General features: G+C 39.8%; 1 protein-coding gene across 2 annotated transcripts; it reads left to right on the top strand.

Moving 5' to 3' along the window:
• Positions 1 to 1,042: 1,042 nt before the first annotated feature.
• On the top strand, positions 1,043 to 11,097 carry LOC117304698. Of its 2 annotated transcripts, none has more exons than XM_033789295.1 (3): positions 1,043 to 1,491; positions 6,430 to 6,529; positions 8,443 to 11,097. In XM_033789295.1, the coding sequence occupies exons 1-3, from the start codon at positions 1,374 to 1,376 to the stop codon at positions 10,661 to 10,663; spliced, it is 2,439 nt and encodes an 812-aa protein (XP_033645186.1). In that variant the 5' UTR covers positions 1,043 to 1,373; the 3' UTR covers positions 10,664 to 11,097. The 2 variants fall into 2 exon arrangements, with proteins under 2 accessions (XP_033645186.1, XP_033645187.1); XM_033789296.1 differs by having other exon boundaries at positions 1,412 to 1,641.
• The last annotated feature ends 3,834 nt before the right edge of the window (positions 11,098 to 14,931 follow it).

The raw sequence follows: 14,931 nt of genomic DNA, 5'->3' as shown, positions 1-14,931 counted from the left end.
GGTGGGGTTTGGGTTGGGGGCTGTACGTTATGCACCCAATTGACAGAAGTAAGTACTTGCAGTTGAAGAGACACGCATGTTCCTAAAGATTTAACTTTACCTTTCCCATTGGGGCTTGTTTGTATAGTTCACGATGACGAAACTGAAATTAGACGTGTTTTCATTCGTTATCTTGTCCCACCATCCACATCCTATGTCATTTCCTGTGTAGAGGAAGAGTAAATGGAACAGGGAAATATTAGGTTAACCCCTTGAAGCACGCCTATAGTTATCACACCATTGGCTGGTTCCCTATCAAAGAGTGACAGACTATAGAAGGACAATTTATTTTTAAAAACAAAACAATATGAAGAATTTGAGCTGGCATACACTCTTAAATCTCCCGGGTCAGAATTGAACCGGATTGGTGCAAGATAATGTGTATTTCCACCTTGTGATGTCTCATGAATATTTAACACGGTCACTGCATATTCATATCGTAAAATTGGCGTCAACCAATTGCTTCTTTGTTCGACTAGCCCACCATTGACACTGCGCCGAGTTGCGATCTTTGTCGAAAACAAAGACAGCGCCCTCTTTGAAAAAAACATGTTCTTCTTTTCTTGGGTTTGGTTCGAACGTTACAGATTGACGTTCAATTCAATTCAATTCAATAATACATTTATTCCACACTCTTGTTGAATATGTTTGGACTATGTTACAACTTTTTCATTCAAAGAGTAGAAAGTTTTGCTTGAGTATCGTTTGAAAGACACTTTGTCCTTAATAGATACAGTACACAAGCATGAAACCAAAACGTAACACATCAGATCATGTTCCCATGAAAACAAAACCATGCAAAGATCATTTCCTTGAATATTGTTTTATGTTTATCTCTTATTGATTAAACCAAGAAGTAAAGCTGACACAAAATGTATACATGTTCTTTTTTGAAGTCCTGCCAAAAGTTATCCGGGAAGTGACGTTGGGTAGACATCACTTACCACAAGCCACTCCAAGCCCCTAAGTACCACACCGTGAGGCCTAGTGAAGGTCCCACGACCCTCTTCACGGGAAATCCCTGACCGAAACATAATGGTTTTGCCTTCGGTTATGACCTTCTTAGACACGGCACTTTAAATCGATTATGGTACTCTACAATTGATATGTAATTCGGTGTATGATTACTATAGATGTGCCACTAGCCTATTTAGACCATGTTTAGACATGTGAAAGCACTGGACGTTCATTTATACACACAGGGTGGATTAGTTTTCTGCGTTGGTTTTGCCATCCAATTATAAACATGACTGAATGATAATCAGTTATAAAACTCATATCATCAAAACTAGAAATAATCTCTTTCACTTTGGTTAAGAGATCTACCATCGACAATGGAAACTTCCTCTGCATATGACACATTACCAAGTGGTAATAACTGGACTGTTGTCAGTGGTTCACCGTACACGGATGTACTAACAACTTACCATCAGGAATCGGCTTCTGTGGCAAGTAAGTAAAACATGCCGTTTGAAGGCACTGTGGACTCTATTGGTTTGGCTCAAAAACTTACTATGGTAAACGAGCAATGGAGAGCTGTTGATAGTATAAAACATTGTGCGAAACGGCTTCCTCTGAAGTAACGTAGTTTTTGAGAAAGATGTAAGTTCTCACTCAAATATTTTAATATTTAAAGTCTTTAAAAAAAGACTTCAGGCCTGAAGCCTTTTTTCGGCATCTGAAATTAAGCACACAATTATTGTGTAACAATGGTGTTTTTTCTTACATTGTTTTATGGCAACTTCGATGATCTTTTTAGAGTCCAAACTTTCACAGATTTGTTATTTTATGCATATGTTGGTATACATCAAGTGAGAATATACTGGTCTTTGACATATTATACCAAGTGTTTCCCCACAGTGCCTTTAAATTGAAATTCTTGGGTTTTTGTCTTCATAAATTCTCAATTTCTCTCTATCCCTGAGCTGTTTGTTGCCAAGCATTGCCCCTATGTTCTTCGTTTATCTATTTTTCTCTTTTTCTTGTTCGGTTTCTTGGAGTCAAAATGGTTGTTTTGCATGATGATAAAAAGCCCTCTTGAAATATGGTGAACACTACTAGAGTTCACTGTTTGGTTTGAGTGTATACAGACAGACTTTACCCAAACCACATAGCAGCATTGTAACGCGTCCACCATATCTCAGAACGGCTATAATTGGGTTTTCCGATCGCAACTGGGGTGACCTCCCTAACATTTTCCTAGAAGTCTAACGGTTCGAAGCTTAATATATGGATTGCGTTTTCAGTACCACGCCTAACATTTTCAACGGCACCTACAGCAAACCCCATTTGAGAAATAGAGCCCAATTAGGAACCATTGTTTTATTATATAGTTACCTATAGCATGATGACCTTAGTATAGTGCCACTCCATGTCCCGGTTGGTTTACAGGGTGAGGGGGGGGGGTGAACAAATTGTGGCAATGTTTTGTTACTCTTGGTTTACTGTGGTACCATAATTGACGGTTCATTTGCTTCCATTATAAGGGATACAACATCAACCGTAAGGAACTAGATTGAACTAGTTGTGGTTGTCAACAAACTCGCCTTGACAATCAAATTTTCAACTTCGTAATCAAGTTTTCATGGCAACAACAAAAACCCATGAAAGTTGTGCTTGATTTCTGGATGGGGTGGCGGGGGTTGGCACTCACGTGGCGGCCATCTTGTTTTATCTCTCTGCGTGAATTTACTTCATCCAAACAGAGGCTAGATGGTGATTTAGTCAGGCCCCTTATGTATACGTGATTAAACATTATTCCATAGATTTGTTTATGCAAGAAACACGGAAGAGGAAATGCAATAACATACGACTCTGTTTATTTGAACAGCTGAACCAAGAACAACTGTGGAAAAGAACCCAACATTTATTGTGGTCGAACATGCAAACGACTGGTTTGGGAAATTCCATTCACAATATTGTGAAATCCGACTCAGTGCTTGGCTAACTTCCTTTTACCTAATCATTCTTAAAATCGTAAAATGAATATTTGAAACCACAATTTTATGTAGATGCATTGTTCTAATTTTAAAGGGTCTGTGTCATTAGGTAAGCACTCTTAAAATTATTGTCAATACACACTCACTTGGTTAGTACATTTGGTATTGATAGCGTGAAGAAGTTGAGAATTATTTCAATTCGATAGTGTGGTTATGATAATAATTTCATCAGTTTTTGCTCCCCAAATTTAGTCTGAGAAACGTTTCTGCCAGAACTATTCCATAGACGGGTTATTCTTGCGTGTACATAACCGCTCTGGATTTTCGGCGAAATATCAAAAATGATATATTTTCAAAAGAAATCATCACATTAGTTTCATTATATATCATAATATTTATAATTATAATTTGATGCATAAGTTGAGATACACCAAGTGAAAAGACTGGTATTTGCCAATTAATAAAGGTGTCCAGTGCCTTTACGCAGCTCTATGAATGAACTTGAGCACAGATCATCTTTAGCCATTGGTTTCACCTTAAATCTCATCGTGGGAAATCCATTCTTAAAGGCAGTGGACACTATTGGTAATTACTCAAAATAATTATCATCCTAAAACCATTCTTGGTTACGAGTAATGGGGAGAGGTTGATAGTATAAAACATTGTGAGAAACAGCTCCCTCTGAAGTGACGTAGTTTTCGAGAGAGAAGTAATTTTCCACGAATTTGATTTCGAGACCTCAAATTTAGAATTTGAGGTCTCGAAATCAAGCATCAGAAAGCACACAACTTCGTGTGACAGGGTGTTTTTTCTTTCATTATTATCTCGCAACTTCTATGACCGATTGAGCTCAAATTTTCACAGGTTTGTTATTTTATGCATATGTTGAGATACACCAAGTAAAAAGACTGGTCTTTGACAATTACCAATAGTGTCCACTGTCTTTAAACACGCGGTAGGCACATTACACGATCAAGAAGAAGAAAAAACTAAAGTACAACGGAAGTGTTGCCATGGGATAATCAGAACCAACTTCCGAGCGTAGAGAGCGTCAAGGTTCCCCGGGCATGGTCTCTCGTAATAAAAAAATACCAATAAAAGTTGTCTAAGAGTGCGGTGGGCAGTGGGTTTCCTACCTTAAAGGCACTGGACACGTTTAGGAATTGTCAAACACCAGTCTTCTCACTTAACAATAACAAGTCTGTGAAAATTTGAACTCAATTGGTCGTCGAAGTTGCGAGAGAATAATGGAAGAAATAGCACCCTTGTCGCACAAGTTGTGTGCTTTCAGATGCTTGAATTCGATACCTCAGCGAGGTCTCGAATTCAATTCAAATATTTGAGTGAGAAATTACGTCTTTCTCAAAAACTACGTTACTTCAGAGGGAGCCGTTTCCCACAGTGTTTTATACTATCAAATATCTCCATTGCTTGTTAATGTTACCAAGTAAGTTTTTATGCTAACAATATTTTAGTGTCAAGTGCCTTTAATGATAATGGGAGATGATTGATTATATACCTGTCCAAGGCCGTGGCTTTATATCCTCTCCCGTTTTGGTAGTAGGTTCGACGGCCACAAAAAAATGCAATGGGGACCTTGTACAAGGATTGACAGGTTGTATAGTGGATTTGTATATGCCAAGATGCTAACCGCCCGTTTGAAAGCCAGACCCCCGCCCAATATTCATTATAAATGAAAACCCAATGTTTCCCCCATAAAGATTTTCACTGAAATTTATAAACAACTGTACGATTGTGAAAATTATGCTACAGCCAACAGCTATATTTTGTTACTGATAAAAATTGTTAAATTTTTTTACTAAAGTTTTCAATAAGCATGCACCCTGTGCACATTCCAGCATATTATTTGGTAACGTTTTAGTTCAAACACCGGGGAAAAAATCATTTATGTTCAGGAATTTGTTTGCATGTTTATGTCGGTTGCTAACAATCCACAGAGCCATTTTACAAAAAGTGAATCAAAATGCATTCATATTCTTATTTCTAACCCATTTAATTATAATCGAATTAAATACACCATCACATGGCAACTGTCAGCTTGTGCAACAAATTAATTCCAGCGTCCCGTCAACTGTTTTGAAATGTCATAACGAAATAATCCTAACTCGAGGGGTAAGACTTGATAGGATTCCACATGGTTGGCAAACCTTCTATTACGTGATCTTCCTGTTTTAAAGGCAAGTTGGATATACATTTCAAAATAACTGTTAGCATACAAATTATTTGGTAACGAACAATGGAGAACTGACGTGGATAGTAAAACAGTGTGAGATGAAACTCCCGCTGAAGCAACATAGTTTTTTTTTTTTTTACTTACGCAAGTAAGAGTCCCACCTCTCCTGAAGACAATCAAAGTATACTAACCGAAACGTCAAGTTGTCACACCACCGGCTTTACCCATTACAGGGAGCGGAAACATTCGGGGAAAATACATGGGTGGCATTTGTTCTTATATCATTAAATTGTGATACATTTTCTCGGTTCCATTGGGGTCAATGTGGGTTCAAGGTGGGGTCAATGGGGGTCAAGGGAGGTAAAGGTGGTGTTGGAGCAAGGGTGGTGTGTGTGTATGGGGGGGGGGGGGTACCATGGGGGGGGGGTACCACACTGCCCCTTATTGTTACGCCAACTGACCAAGACCAACCCAAACTCATTAGTTCTGCCTACTGCAGTAGATATTTGAGAAATATGTTAATACCTTTCTGATACTATACGGTAATTCAATCAAATTAATGACTGGTTTGTCTATTGTCTAAATAGAGGATCATGGTGTGTTAATGACACTGAACTTTAATTGGTTTGAATCACATCCAGAAATAACAAGTTGGAAACCGGAAACTCCATATGGAGAACAGTTTCGCATAGTCAGTTTAAAAAATAATGTTATGTTTTGAGCATTTCTGATGTCTCCCATTAAATGAAAACAAGACTAACAACAGGCCCAGAGAAAGCTTTTCAAAATATATTAAGAAGATGAGACAGTCAGAAGATAAAACTTGTGAAAAGAGTGTGGGACTTGTATAGCGCTAGTTTCTGTCAGAAACAGCCTTGGGTGGTCGGCCACGGTAAAACAAAACTATAAATATTTTCTAAACTTTGCGGTATAAATGTGTGACGTATTTAGTGATATTGTTGTCAAACGTGGGTTTTCCCTATGGAGGTGGGGGTGGGGGTTAGCCCTGTTTGGGGGTTTCCTTGTTTCCCTAAACCACATCTAAAACTTAAAATTGTTGTATTATCATATTCTTAGGCATATGCAGATCAAAGCGCTGGTCGCTTTGGATTCTCCACGCACTGTTTTTCATTAACCAGAAAAGATACAACAATAGGCGCGCCATAACAAAAATGTTTTCCTGGTTATTTTGTTTATAAGGATATGGTTATATCAACAAAACTGATTTACTTAATTGTTTTGTTCTCATCATAACAGGGAAGTACATGGAAAATATGTCTAGCATACTATACGCAATAGCTGGAGCTGTGGTAGTGCTCTGCATTCTGATACATGGATGTCTATTCTATCGAAGATGGTGAGTACAATCCCAAACATTCTTAGGCACTGGACACTTGGTAATCACTGTTGTTACTTGTTCACGATCAATGGGAAGATGTTGATAGTATAAAACATATTGAGAAACGGCTCCCTCTGAAGCAACATAGTTTTCACTATCAATGGAGACCTGTTGACAGTATAACATTGTGAGAAATGGCTCCCTCTGAAGTTACGTAGTTTTCGAGAAAAAAAAGTAGTTTTCACTAAAATATCTGAATTTGATTTCAAGACCTCAGAATTTAATTTGAGGTCTCGAAATGAAGCATCATAAAACACAACTTCGTGTGACAATGGTGTCTTTTCGACGACCATGCATGCAGTTGAGTTCAAATTTCCACAGGTTTGTTATTTTGTGCATTTTATGTTGAGATATTCCTAATGAGAAGACTTGTCTTTGACAACTGCCACATCTATCGTATTCAGTGGAAAAAATGTAAATCCGGAATAATTGCACAAAAGTATGCATTAGTTTATAATTTCCATCACATGCACACAAAACAAGGATCATGTTGTTCAACAATGTTTAATTTCAAATTATGCCTATCTGTATGCCTAAATACTTTTCATTTATTATTTTTTAAAACCAAGTTTTCGGATTTCAGCTCCGTTTTACATGCTCTGAAAATATGTTTATTGACCAGTCAAAATCCTCTGCAAGTAATCCGGCTGGCTATTTTAGAGTTTAAAAAACATCCCTATATTTACAAAGTATGAACTAGTGATAGTGCTGGCAGCCTAGTGAAATAATGACAAGCCAACTGGCCCTGCTCAGCGTAAAATTTATGGTATTTACATTTGAAACATTAGACAGGCAAACCATAACATAGAATATTATCATTTATAACATTTGATGGTAGACCGAATCCTAATTTACCCCCCTGTGCACCACATTAATTCAAGTTCGTTAATACAAACTTCCTGGCGTAAAGGTTACTCCACACCGCAAATTTCCGAACCAAGCTGGACTAGACTCAAAAAGTCCGGAGAATTTGAACAAATGCCCAAATCACAGTTCGTGAATCGAGATTTAAAGTTAACCTTTCTTAAAAGGAATAAGGTTCCTCTTTCATATTTCTTGTTTTGCCTGAGGGGTTCTAACAACTGTTGCCTACCTTTTACAATGTGTTAAATTAGACAATTTCTGTCTACCGGCGTTATAAAGCAATAAGAGACCTTTGGGACTCTTCGTGGCAGTAGACTTACCAGGTAAAATTCGTTGTTATCGGTCATGTGCGCACGCTCAGAACTACGTAAACAATGGACATTTACCTGGTAAGTCTGCCGCCACCTAGCGTTCCAAAGTCTCCTATTAAAATTATACAACCTAGCATCTGGGGTGCCGATAATGCAAAACTGCTTCCCCTTTAAGATGCTCCCCTGGCTGCTGCTTCCCATGTTGTAACGTAAAATTGGGTGTGATCAACCCGAAATGTTATGGCAAAAGATTCATAAACGAATTATTTCTTAGATTCAAATGTTTTCGGGTGAACATTTTTATTTCCTCCCCAAAACCATAATCTACGAAAGGGCATCCTTTCTCACAACAGTTTCCCACCAAGTAAGTTTTTATGGTCATTGTTTTTCGGAGTAAACACCAATCTGTGTCAAGCTTCTCAATCCGCATCAAGTTGCACCATTTCTCACTTTGCTCCTCATACCTGGAATGCACTCACCATCTCAATCAGGGAGTCAGAAGCTTTATGCAACTTCAAGAAGTGTATCAACAATTCTTTATACCCAATCTCCAAAATTCCAATCTCAATCTCGATTCCAAAGTAGCCCCTTGCCCTACCTCACAAAAAAAACTCCTAAGCACCTATTAAACTATTTTATAACCTTGTCTTTTACTTGCCTCTCATAACGTTTATACGTTTTTAACTGCCTTTACAGGAGACTCAAGCGAGTGAGGGCGTCTGTGACAGGCAGCCCAGAAAGAGGCTGGAGCTGGTTTAAAACTCCTGGTAAAGCGACTTACTGGTCTAAAACTCCTGGTAAAGCGACAAACTTTGAATCTTCCACCATGGACGCCATTGATATTGAGTTAGGAGACCACAAGGACTTAGTCTCTTCTGATTCGTCCAGAATCCACCTGGCAAAATCCTCTCCCTCCTCTTCACTGCTTGATCAAGACTTGAACGAGAGGAGAAGGTCATCAACTAGGATCAGGGTGCTTCCTGCCCTGGCCTTATCAAGGAGCTCTAGTGCGGCGTCGGGTCAACCCGAGAATGGTCCAGACGAGGGAGATAGCGAGGATGGGCTATCTTCCAATTTCAGCAAAAGTCTTACGATGGATGCTGTGGAGAAAAATGAAACCTCAAAGTGTACCTCTGATGTGACAGCATCCCCAGGTAACGAGCCATGTTCCGAATACGAGCTCTTACAATGTGGGACTGCCGGAACACCGAACGAACAAGACACTAAACCTGACACGATTTGCAAACCAAACACCATCCCCACAATACTCCAAACCCAACCCAGCGAAGAACATACCGAATACCAACTTTTGAACGCTGGCGTTCAAACGAGGACGAACATTAAAAAACATCCAAAGGATCTATTTAAAAGAAGGTCTTACAGTTTCGACAACGTTCCGGTTTTAGGGGCGGGTGGCTATGCCGAGCTAAAGCAAACTATTTCGGCTACCTTGAAGCCAGGACGTGGACGGAGCGCGAGTGAAAGCCAAGGACATTCCCCTAAAAGTCAGAAAAATAAAGTCAGCTTCGATGATACGTCTTTGTCCGGAACTTCAAACGCAGACCCTACGTATTTTACACTTGTTCCTGATTCGGAGCAGGAGCCGAATCATTCGAAGCAGGAGCCGAATCATGATAAGAGGTATCGGACACTTCCACCCATAAAAACCAACATTACAAAAACTGACGAGTCCTCCGGCAAGCGGAAATTGGGTCTCAGTTCCTTTAAGTTCTCCAGGAAGAGTAAAACATCGGACAAGAAGAAGACTAAGACCCCACCCAGTTCCCCTGCACGGAAAACCAACCCGGAAACCTCATCCGCGATCTATGAAGAACCAGAGTTCATTGAGGAACCAAACCCAGCCACTTGTCCTGTTTACTTTAGTCTTGAGCAGCCAGAGAAGAGTGCCATTGGGAAATGTCAGGAGAACATTCTCTCAAAGGATTCCAAAACCGGAACTAAATCATTACTCTTCAAAAACTCTCCCAAAAATCACAAAAAGAGCAAAGGCACCAGGAATATCATTTCATATAAGAAGAATCCTGATAATGAAAACTCCAAGAGTGCTGATGACGGTTACGAAGATTTGGAAGCTTCTGCAGAAAGTTCAAAAGTAGATGATTCACCTGTTTATGATACACTCGAGCCCGGACCTGTTGCACCCCCTGTTCCGTCAAACAAGAACAGCGGCCCAGTTATAGGGAGAACTACCACCGGGGCGCCGCTGAGACAATTCAAGCCGGCAAACAGAGAGCTACCCAAAAGACCTTCTCAGAACGTCTATGACTGCATCGAGCGAGGAGCCTTCCCATCGCCAGGGTCCAACCAAAGATCGCAAACCCTTCTACCCACGACAAGACGAGGGTCCAGCCCGTCTTCCCAGAGGTTTAATCAAACACCTTCAACAGCCTATGATTCTCTTTGCCCCTCTACTCTGCCAGAGCAACTCAAAGCAGCTACCTTAAGGCGTGGCTCATCTCCAGAGCCAGCCAGAAGCCAACCAGACGCAGTCTACGACCTTCTGGATCCAGAAACCTTCTCTCAACAGGCCTCAGATGGTTCCGCAAAGAAGCTTGCACTGCGTCCTGGAGTAGGTCCAAAACCGAAATCATTACGGCTTCAAAGGAACACCAGCCTAACCTATGACACCTTACACGAGGAGTTACAGATCAGACGGGGCTCTCTGGGAACTAGACCTGCAATCAACACCAGCCCGAAACCTCTAATAAGAACTAGCTCCTTGTCAAAAATACAAAGAGGGCGCCCTGATATCTCCCCCAAACCATCACCTCGAGGACAAGACTCGGTGAGCACAAAACCAGTGGTTCCAAAGAAACCCACTATAAACGGAAACACAAATGGCGAAGACCCTGTGTATTTCACGCTGAATGCAGACGCTAGCTCCGAGCCTATTTAGCTGATATTTTGTACTATAATTTTGCAAAAGTAAAATCAAGAACAGACTCACATATTCGTATATAACTTGTTGTTTTTAGTCGACCCTTTCCAAAGAGATTGTAACATATTTGTTTAAATGACTAAAAACATAATTCCGCACTAATAGACGGAGAACGTTCGAATGCTCGCGAGACTTGCCCAGTCTAAGTGGCTATGCTGGGTGTGTAAAATCAAACAGAGTAATTTGTATACGAGACACCCGACCTCCTTGTACCTTACGACTACAAGTTTAAAGGCAATCTCTACTGATTCTGACTAAACTAAAATTGACCTTGTGTTGTATATAACAATGAAATAAGATCCACAATTAGTGATTGTTTACACTAATAGAGGCCTCATTGAAGAAGGCTGTCTTTTTCATACCCAGAAATATTATTTATCATGACACAATATTACAATGATGAATATTCCATTATTTAGATGAGCACCTATTTAATATGTAAGTACGGAACGGGAGTGTTATTGTTATTATTAATGTTTTCATTATTACAATTCTGTTTTGCATAATGTTAACGAAAATGGAAGATGTGACTAAAGGGAAAATTAACCAATACTGTGTGTATATAATCCTTTGTTAATTTTCCATTTGTGTTTATATATGGAAGTTAGTTTCATCAGTCACGAACTATTTATTTGGATTGGGTTTCGTTTGTAAGCATTGGCTCTCTATAATACACAAACCACGGTCCTTTTTGAAACCACGGTTTCGGCTCCAGGCTCCGTCCTCTCCTTTGAAGCCCTGAGCGCGTACGCATAGCACGCGCCAATTAATGTCAACGGGGCCGGCCAAGCTAGCCTGAGCCGAATCTGGAGCTAAAGCCGTTGTTTCGAAAAGGCCTCATGTTCTGGCAAACGACATGGCCTTGACTTTGCAAGCAAAGTGGTTTTGTTAACGAAGGACGTGCCAGCATTTCCTCGATCGGAAACTGATATAAAGGCATGTCAAATGCCATGGTGTAGTTATTGTTCATACAAGGAAAAGAAGAAGAAAAAAAAGGAATGTAGAATCGAAGAAAAATAATTGTTTTCATTCTATATTTATGGAAATGAAACCAAGGATGACAAAGTCATAAGTGAACTTGATCACCATAGATCACAACTGAAACCAGGGCCCAAAGAAGAGCTGCTTAAGTGGAAATTAAAGGCAGTGGACACTATTGATAATTGTCAAAGACTAGTCTTCACAGTTGGTGTATCTCAACATATGCATAAAATAACAAACCTGTGAAAATTTGAGCTCAATCGGTCATCAAAGTTGTGAGATAATAATGAAAGAAAAAACATTCTTGTCACACGAAGTTGTGTGCGTTCAGATGGTTGATTTCGAGACCTCACGTCCTAAATCTGAGGTCTCGAAATCAAACTCGTGGAAAATTACTTCTTTCTCGAAAACTATGGCACTTCAGAGGGAGCCGTTTCTCAGAATGTGTTATACCATCAACCTCTCCACATTACTCGTCACCAAGATAGGTTTTATGCTCATAATTATTTTGAGTAATTACCAATAGTGTCCATTGCCTTTAACAGTTGTCTGCTAAGCAGAAATTAGCAGGATACCAGACAAAAATTGTACCCATGTGGTATGGTAGTTTGGCTGCTAACCTTGGTTTGGCATCAAAGCATAATTTTGTTATGCTTTAGCTCTTTTGTTGTGCTTGTTTAAAGATAAAACAAATTAATTATACTGAATAAGTTGAAGACAACCATTGTCCACTGAAGTTACAGCCTATAGGATTTAGATTGTAAAAGATGAAGGGAAAATAGTAAAAAGAATTTACTTGTATAAATATTTTTAAAATTATCTCCGAAATAAATAAAAATGCATTATCTATAAACATTTGTAATTCTGAATTATTGACCCCCGCCCCCCAAAAAAAAAAAAAATTGTAAAAACCGGACTACGGTCATGTTCAAAATTCCAAGAATGTTCAAGGGCCTAGTACATTTGAATAAATATTGTTGAATGATATTAATTTGGGGCGCTTAACAAAATAAAAATAAATCCAGATGGTACTGAAAAACCGAATGCGATGTTTCTGCTTAGCAAATTATATTCTAATAGTTTATGCTTACAGGCTTTATGCAATTGTGCCCTGATCGTCAGTCCTTGGCTCACGCATGCGCATCTTAGTAGTGTGCAAAACGTATTCTATTACGGGAGCTTTACAGGGCGCCCTCTGCGGAGAGAGACCATATTACTTTCATTCAACAATTCGATGACAACATTTATTATGACAGGGTTTCCATTTATAATTATGAACTTGGCTTGAACTTTTACAAGCGGTTATTGTTTTTTACAATATACAGCCAATATTTAGCCTTCGATAAAGACTCATCTGCTAGGGTCGAAATGTCAAGTAATAACTTATTTCTTGCAATTACATGCCTTGGGTCCCTTTTTGGTTGTTAGGCTGGTGGAAAGTAGTTTGCAACAGCTAATTCTTATTTTCTCAAAATGGTTATGTTAACGGGTACCACGCCCTTTCAGATATTGTACATTGGGTGTGTCCAAGGTATTAGAGTATAACGATTATTTTGAGAATGGGTGTGGGGAAGACGGGCGCAAAGAACCGTCGGCACAGCGCCAGAATGTTGCATAAAATGGAGTCGATTTTGGCAAACATTGGACCAATGGCCTTGAAGTAAGGGACCTTCAATTTGAGGCCCACGTGGGGGTACCGATACGGGGCCCTGTCTGGGGACACCTTTCGCAAAATTGCGCAAGCGCTATCTGTTGAATGAGGTGCATGCCGGTCTAGCTAGGGATCAAACTTGTACGCTAACTAGACCAGCATGCATCTCATTCAACGCCTACAGCGCAAGTACCGAGTATTTGTGATAAGGTATGGTAAGTCTTTGGCGACCCTGTTTTGTAGAGGGCGCTTTATCGACCGTTTTAGAGCCTGACTCGGAAGGACTGGGGCAAGTCTACCGATCTGGATCTCGATCCATATGTTTTACATATCTCTTCTCCAGTAATTCGTGTTGCGGACAGTATTCGTGTAAACGTCACCTCTGTCAAAACTAGGCTAAAGACGGTTATCTACGCGTATTCGTGCTGTGTGCATCGAACGCGCCTTGCGTCTCGAGTTTTTCTAAACACTTGTAAATTTTCAGTATGTTTTGTTGTAACTGCTCTATGGCGAACTGCTAGTTTCTTTGCCCAAACCGTCTGCTGGTGATTCCTGCTCCTTGCAAGGTAATACGAAGAATAATGTGACCTTATTTGGTTTATTTTATTAAACGAAATTATTGCGACAAATTGTTCTTGAAAACAATGGAGAAAATATTACAGATTGTCCTGGCATTCAAGCTCTTGTATTATTTATATTGTCGATAACATTTTTAAGCATTACATTTTTCTCAACTCAACTATACTCCGCACAACATACCAGTGATCAAATACCCATTCTTCCCACAAACAGTTAAAGACTGGAACGCATTACCACCAAACATCTACATCTACATCTTTTCGGCTACTATTTTAATTGACAACTAAAATTGTCGAAGGCCGGCTGTGTTCAGCATCTAGACAAGGGAGCGGCTGCCGACGGTGAACGGTTTGTGTGCTCAGTGGGTGCCGAAATATAAACAAAAATAAAGACCTTTAAATCAGCTGTTATAACCAGAACCTGATCCAGAACACAGAACATTTTTTTATATTTTCAACCTTAACATAGTTGCAATTTCGTTTCATTCCGTAAAATGTTGTTTTCTTCCATGTCAGGCCAACCTGTTACGGTGACTCCAATTATTTCGAGAAGAAGTTTGTTAAGCAGCGCCCTCTATTTTGAAAAAGAAAATAATATTATGGTCACTGCACAGTGGATTGTGGCGATTACCATAGCAACATCAGTATCTTTCTGCGTTCTTCTGATTGGCCTTACCATCTTCGTCTGTGCCTTAAGGAGTCCGGCGTACGTCGTCATCGACCCCATCGATAAAGACAGTGACATCCTTTCGAAAGCAGGCAGTGGAGAGAAGGAGGTTGATGAGGAGCACTGCCGTGAAAATGATGCCGAGGAAGAAACTCGAGTACTTTCATTTGAGTCAGTTATCGAATAGTAGAATCACAGTATTGCGTCCCAGTCGTCAAACTGTGACAGTGGTCGATTAGTATAATCAGTCGAATAGTGATAGCAGTCGAATAGTGATTGTCGAAACACATAAAATTGGATGAGAGAAAAATCAAATGGTCCTCATCGGGATTTGAACCCAAGACCCCTG

This window comes from Asterias rubens, chromosome 21 (genome assembly GCF_902459465.1).
Source record: "Asterias rubens chromosome 21, eAstRub1.3, whole genome shotgun sequence".
Taxonomy (NCBI): Eukaryota; Metazoa; Echinodermata; class Asteroidea; order Forcipulatida; family Asteriidae; genus Asterias; species Asterias rubens.
The sequence above is the reverse complement of the archived record's forward strand: the minus strand, read 5'-3'. Positions and strand labels throughout refer to the sequence as shown.